This window comes from Elephas maximus, chromosome 25, assembly GCF_024166365.1.
Source record: "Elephas maximus indicus isolate mEleMax1 chromosome 25, mEleMax1 primary haplotype, whole genome shotgun sequence".
In the NCBI taxonomy this organism is placed as follows: domain Eukaryota; kingdom Metazoa; phylum Chordata; class Mammalia; order Proboscidea; family Elephantidae; genus Elephas; species Elephas maximus.
The window spans coordinates 41,933,170-41,940,059 of record NC_064843.1 but is presented as its reverse complement, the minus strand read 5'-3'; the positions used below and the strand labels follow the sequence as shown (position 1 = coordinate 41,940,059).

General features: G+C 46.2%; 1 protein-coding gene across 1 annotated transcript in view; it reads left to right on the top strand.

The window, feature by feature from the left end:
• The first annotated feature begins 3,104 nt into the window (after window positions 1-3,104).
• The window catches only part of DNAAF9 (dynein axonemal assembly factor 9), a 155,951-nt gene continuing 152,165 nt past the window's right edge, over window positions 3,105-6,890 (top strand). The window contains exon 1 of the mRNA XM_049869255.1: window positions 3,105-3,274. Within this exon, the coding sequence (XP_049725212.1) occupies window positions 3,192-3,274 (83 nt within the window). The 5' untranslated portion in view covers window positions 3,105-3,191. The remainder of the gene's footprint in view (window positions 3,275-6,890) is intronic.

Below are 6,890 nucleotides of genomic sequence, written 5' to 3'. Positions count from 1 at the left end.
TACAATTGATTTTCAAAAGGGTGCCAAGATCATTCGATGGGGAAAGGATAGTCAGTTCAGCAAATACTGCTGGAACAACAGGATTTCCACATTCAAAAGAACGAAGACCCATAACTCATACCTTATACAAAAAATATAACAGATCACAGATCTAAAGGTAAGAGCTAAAACTATTAAACTCTTAGAAAATAACATAAATCTTCACGACCTAGGATTAGGCAATTGTTTCTTAGATATGACACCCAAACAGAAGAAACAAAAGAAAAAATAAATTGGACATCATCAAAAATGGGAAGTTTTGTGCTTCAAAGGACACTATGAGGAAAATGAAAACCCACAGAATGAGAGAAAATTTTCCCAAATCATATAGCTGAAAAAAGACTCGTATCTAGAATATATAAAGAATTACAACAACTCGATAATAAAAAAGATAAACAATGCAATGAAAAAATGGGCAAAAAATCTGAACAGACTTTCTCCAAAGAAGATATACAAATGGCCAATAAGCAAGTGAAAAGATGCTCAACATCATTAGCCATGAGGGAAATGCAAACCAAAACTATGAGATACCACTCCCCATCCAACAGGAAGTCTATAATAAAAAAGACAGATAAAGATGTTAATGAGGATGTGGAGAAATTGGAATCCTTATACAATGCTAGTGGGAATGTAAAATGGTGTAGCTTCTTTGGAAAACAGGTTGGCAATTCCTTAAAAGGTTAAACATAGACTTAGCATATGACCCAGAAATTCCATTCCTAGGTATATAACAAGAGAAATGAAAACATAGCCACAGAAAATCTTATATATGAATGTTCATAGCAGCATCATTCATAATAATGAAAAAGTGGAAACAACCCAAATCAATTGATAAATGAACAAATAAAACATGGGACAGCCACATAATGGAAAATTATTTGATAATAAAAAGAAATGAAATGTTGATGCATAATACAACATGGTTGCTAAGAAGCCAGTCACCAAAGACCACATGACATATACAACGATTTCATTTATATGCAATGTCTAGACTAGGCAAATCCATAGTGACTGGGGAGAAATGACTGCTGATGGCTATGGAGTTTACTGTTGGGGTGATAAATACGTTCCAAAACTGATTGTGGTGATGGCTGCACAACCGCTGATATGTTAGTAAAAAAAAAAAAAAAGTAATAGTAATAACGATTGAAAATATTTGATAATCTCATGGCTGCTAATTGCGTCCATCTAAACTCATAGCTAACTGTAATCAGGAGTTGAACCTTTGAAAGGGTTTCGAACTTGCGTACTAGCAATACATTGAACTCAATTATCTGATGTAAAAAAAAAAAAAGATTACTTTCTCGACTGCATGCAAAGGAGACAGTACTTGTAAGGCACCAGTCACTCTGAACAAAGCCAGAGCGGATCTCATATAAGGTTTTGGGAAACTTGGCGTTCAGGGGTTGGTGGTCTTTCAGAACCTTTAAGGGCTCCGCGATTGACAGACCTTTCCGCTGTGATAGCGTGGTCTCTGGAGTAGGGCGTTTATGTAACGGCTGACTTTCAGAAGCTTGGTCACTGGACCCGTGCTGATTGGCTGTTGTTTAGATGATGGCGCTGTCGCTGATTGGCTGACTTTTACAAGCTTGGCGCAGTCATTGATTTACTAACTTTGAGAAGCATAGTTACCAGAGCGAAGTTGTCGTTGAATGGCTGGTTTTCGGAAGCAAGGGTCCCTGATAGGCTGATTTTCAGAGCGTGTGTGCTGAGCTGAACCCAAAAGAAGTTACCTTCAAATAATGGTGGGTTTTTTTTTTTTTTTTTTTTGTTCACGACTTGGGATTTTAGCCAAAAGCCAGTCTTTTCCTCTCTTGAGTACGAAAATAAGTATCTATCCCTCTCTTTTGGTCTTTCCTTAGCTAAGCCTGCAGGAGACATCACAGGGTTGTCCAGATCTTTATTTATGGAGGTAGAGTTTTCAGCAAGCATTGCCACTTAAGTAATTTAGGCGCCAATTTCTAATAATACTGGAAAAATAGCGCTAATTTTTGTAATTTATTTTAAAAATGAGTATAGGTCATTTAGGGCATCCTGACAAAAGGAAAACCTGGTGGTGTAGTGGATAAGTGCTATGGCTTCTAACCAAAGGGTCAGCAGTTCAGATCCGCCAGGGTCTCTTTGGAAACTCTATGGGGCAGTTCTACTCTGTCCTGTAGGGTCGCTATGACTCGGAATCGACTCGATGGCACTGGGTTTGGTTTCGCTTTTTTTTTTTTTTTTAACAAAGTCAATGGAATCCTGGTGGCACAGTGGTTAAAGCGCTTACTGCTAACCCACCTGCTGCTCTTGGGGAAAGATGTTGCAGTCTGCTTCGTAAAAAAAAATACAGCCTTGGAAACCCTATCGGGAAGCTCTACTCTGTCCTACACGGTTACTATGAGTCGGAATTGGCAGGGGATGGGACAAAGTCAATTACAGGATGCAGGGCAAAATCATTAAATACGCCTGGCAAACCTATCAATGAGCTATTTTCCCGTTCGACAGACGAAAAGACTGAGGATCTGTGGAATTAAATTTCTTGTCCAAGGCCCCACGGTCGGAAATGGGTCGAGCCAGGATCTGAACCGTAAACGGCTGGGCACACACTGCTAACCTGAGGGCTGCAGAAATCGCTGGATTTTTTTTAAGAAAGGACGCTCAATTGATTAGCAGCGGGTGAGGAGACGGCAGCGAGGTACTCTCCGGGGAGACCTGGGGAAGCAAGCCGGGTACCGGAGAGGCCCTCCCCTACACAAGGCTGCCCTGAAGGCCAAAGCCGGATGGGCCGGGCGGGGCTTGAGCGAGGCCACGCCCCCGGGCGCGTCCCTATGCTTGGCTGGGGGCGCCGCAGAGTCCCCCGCCACGATGCGGGACCTGACGGAGGGGCCGAGCGCCTGTGCGGGGGCCCGCACCTTCGAGGCCCGCGCTCCCGTCGCCTGACCGAGTGGCTCCGCAGCGTAAGGGGGCGCGGCCGCGCGCCCGCCCCGAAGCCCCTCTCCGCGCTCAGTGCGCGCGCCCGGCCCCGCCCCGCCCCTACGTCCCCCCCGCGCGCCGCGCACCCCCGCCCACCCCGTCAGCCCTGCCGCCCCGCCCGCTGTAGCGGGCCTGCAGCCGCCGGCCGGCCTGAGAGCCCCTCGCAGCGGCACGGCCTTCGTCCCCCGCCCGCCGCCATGGACGTGTACCCTCCGCGCCGGCTGGGGATGCCTCGCATGCGGCCGCCTGGCGGCTCCAGCCGCGGGTTGCCCTTCGTCAGGTACGCGGGGCCCTGGCCGAAGAGCGGCGGCCGGACCGGGGGTTGCGGGCTGGTGGGGTCCGGAGACGCCTCCTGAGGCAGGGCGTGGCCCGACATGGCTTCCTCGCGGGCTGTTCTCCCCAGAACGGCTCTCTGGGGAACATTTACCCAGGAACGGGGCCCTCTGTGGAGACTCTCACAATGGCTCCTCTCTACACCATCTCGCAACGACTCCCTTGTGGAGACCCCCTCCTATGACATCTTCATCTCATAGATCGTTTTCCCCAGGAAAGAATTCCCTGTAACGAACCAACACAGTGGCTGCCATATAGATACCCCACTTGCTTTCCCCATAGTATGTTTCTCCCAGGAACGGCTTCCTATAGAGACCCACCACACACAATAGATCCCCGGTGTAGAACCCCAAGTGGGTTTCCCCAGAAACGGCTTACCTATAAAGACCCCCTACAGCAGATCCCCTCTAGAGGATTACCCTTGACTGAAGCTTCCCTAAATAATACCACCCCCACCCCCCTCCCGCACACACATATACCCTGATAGCAGCTCCCCTACTGCGCGTTTCCCCACCTCTCGGTTCCCCAGCCTGCTTCGCGACGCCCCCTCTCTTCATAATGGAGACCTCAGGTTAAGGGGAGGTGGAGGTCATTAGGGACGCAAAAAAGCCATCTGAATGGAGATGGGAAGGAGATACAGCACCCCCGAAGGTGGCGGGCGCCTGGTCCCTAATCCTAGAGACAGAGCCCCCGGTGGCTTCAGGATAGGGAGGGTACTGGGGAGGGCTCCACCCTCGTCCCCTTTCTCCTCTTCGATGTAAGAAGATCGGTTTCCAATTTCTGCTCCCAGTGCCTTTGGGTCTGACCTTGATAGTCTGGGCATTGTTTGTGATTGGAAGTGGTGTGTGGCTGCCAGCGGGTTGTGGAGGCTGGAATGATGGAGGGGTTGCGGCGGAAACCGTTGAGAGGGAGGGGAGAGAGAGAGAGAAAGAAAGAAAGGAGCTTTGGTTTGCTAAACTGTCATTAGACCAAAAGAGGCCTTTTGTTCGCTTTTTGTTTATTCTAACCACTTAGTAAGGGAAGTATGGTACTTTTCCCTTGAAAGGAGATTGTCCACTTACATGTTAGGACGGCTTTTCCTATATTCTTTACAGTACTTAGGGCATTGTATTTTAGCTTTTTGCCAGCGTCTCTTATTTCCCCCATCTCCCCCACCCCCACCCCCGCCCTCGTAATTAATACATGTTTGTCGAATGAATAAAGATAGGGTAGATGGGACTAGATACTGATGAAACCGTTTGTTCAGGAGGATTAATATGCTGCTTCATCAGTTCCACCGCAGCAGGTTAGGGGTTAATTTGCTTCTTATTTGACAGGTGACCGCATTTGAACTGCTACTTGGCCCTTCAATGGGATGCCTTGGGGGCTTTCCAGTTCCGAGCGTTTAGCCTCTCCAGTCAGTGCCTAGGAGCCCTGATGGTGCAGTGGCTAAGAGCTCAACTGCTAACCAACAACTGCACCTTGGAAACCCTGTGGGGCAGCTCTTCTCTCCCCTGTAGGGTTGCTATGAGTCAAAATCAACTCGATGCAGTGCATTTGGTTTTTTTGTTTGTTTTTTTTTAATCAGTCCCTGTGTTTCTGGCAGACAATTTCACAGCAACATTTGAACTTTGTATTGAAATTACCGAGGGGACTTTAGAACTTGGGGCACCCATCCGTTAAATGTAGGCTCCCTGTAGATTTGGGGTTCATACCAGATCATCTTGAGTTTAGAAATCTTGAGGCCGTTCTCCTTCAACAGATCTTTGAGACTTTTAGAAAAAAATCAGCTTTACTGCAGTAAAATCCATCTCTAAAATAACTGCTGCCTTCTTTGTCTCTAGGTCCCTGGGTGGCACAAACAGTTTATTCTGAACTACTAACCTAACGGTTGGTGGTTCGAACCCACCCAGTGGTACCACAGAAGAAAGGCCTGACAATCTGCTTCCATAAAGATTATGGCCAAGAAAACCCTATAGAGCAGTTCTACTCTGTAAGACATGGGGTCTCCATGAGTTGGACTAGGCAGCAACAGGTTTCATTTTGTTTTTCCTTGTTCTATTTTTTTTTTTTTTTTTTTAGTAGCATGTTTGGGGTTTTTTGTTTCTTTTTTTTAATTGTTTTTATGTTAAAAAGTAGTATGTAGGCTGCCTTTACTAATCATACTTCCATCAAGTGATTGAGTGAAACTTAGACTTCAGAGAAGAGGTAGTGCAAGGAACTCCAAGTCCTGGCTGTTCCATACCTTTGGTAAAAGAAATTTGGTGAAGATTCCCCTGCTTTCCCCATGACCATGTAACATATTTTTCTTACCTGTTCTTTTCAAGCCTTTCCGTTTATTTTGACATTGAACTTTCTAGCAAGCTTGGGCTCAGCTTGGCCTCTTTGCTGCATTCTGCTGCATTCTTACTCTGGGTGATGAAAGGCAGGCCTAACTGGTGAAGTTACATTCCTGAAGACCCATAGATAGGGCTTAGCAGTGGAGTTCATTTTCACAGATGGGGAATGGAGAGCAGGAGTTAAAATACTGCTGCCTAGAACTAGAGGCTTCCTTTTAATGGTATGGTAGTTGTTAGTGCTATCTATCAAGTATTTTTGGTTCCTGTCTCCCAGTCATGTGGTAGGATTGTATTTGCTTGCCACCCAGCAGTTGGGGTATGGCCATGTGAGTTGCTCTTGGTCAGTGAAATGAGCAGGAGTGATTGCATACCCCTTCATGGTAAGAGCTTCTTGTGTGTGATTTGCCACTCTTTTTCCCTTTGTCATCAGTGCTCCAGGTGGTGGCTCCTCCATCAGCCTGGGACCTAGCACAAGTTCCTAGGTTACCTGTGTTTGACATGTAGAGAGAGCAAGAAGTAAGCCTTTGTTGTTTCAAACCCCTGGAATTTTGAAGTTATTAGCGAGGTAATAACCTGTCTTGACTAGCACTAAGCAACCATTGAAAATCTAGCTGAAGTCCACTTTCCTATTTAAAAATCTTTCTGCATAGGGATCCATCCATTCCCCTTTGGAATTTGCTTAACAGTTTAAATGTCACTGCCTCTTTGGACATATAATCCAGGTACTCTGTGCTGTGTACCATGGATTCAGACAAATAAGACAGGCCCCTGCTTTAAAGAGCTCTTATGTAAGTGGGAAGAGACAAAAAGAGTAACGATCTTAATACTTCAGAAAGAGAGATACATGCTAAGGAAGAAATAGGGTTGGACGAGCAAAAATACAACAGAGCATGGTTGGTGTTGTCCTCAGCCGCTAGAATGGGGTTGTCATTTACTGATATTGGGAATAGTGGAAGAAGAACAGGTGGGTGGGCAGAATAGAAAGTTCAGTTTTGGCCTTGTTCATTTTGAGTTGCCTAGTAGATAATCCAAATGGAGATACTAAATCTGCCAACAGTTGGATGTATGAGTTTGGAATTCAGGAGAGAAGTTGGGGCTAGAGATACCATCTGCCTTGGTTATCTAGTGCTGCTATACCAAATACCACAAATGGGTGTTTTTAACAAACAAATTTATTTTCTCACAGTTAAAGGAGGCTAGAAGTTTGAATCCAGGGTGCTGGCTCTAGGGGAAGGCTTTCTCTCT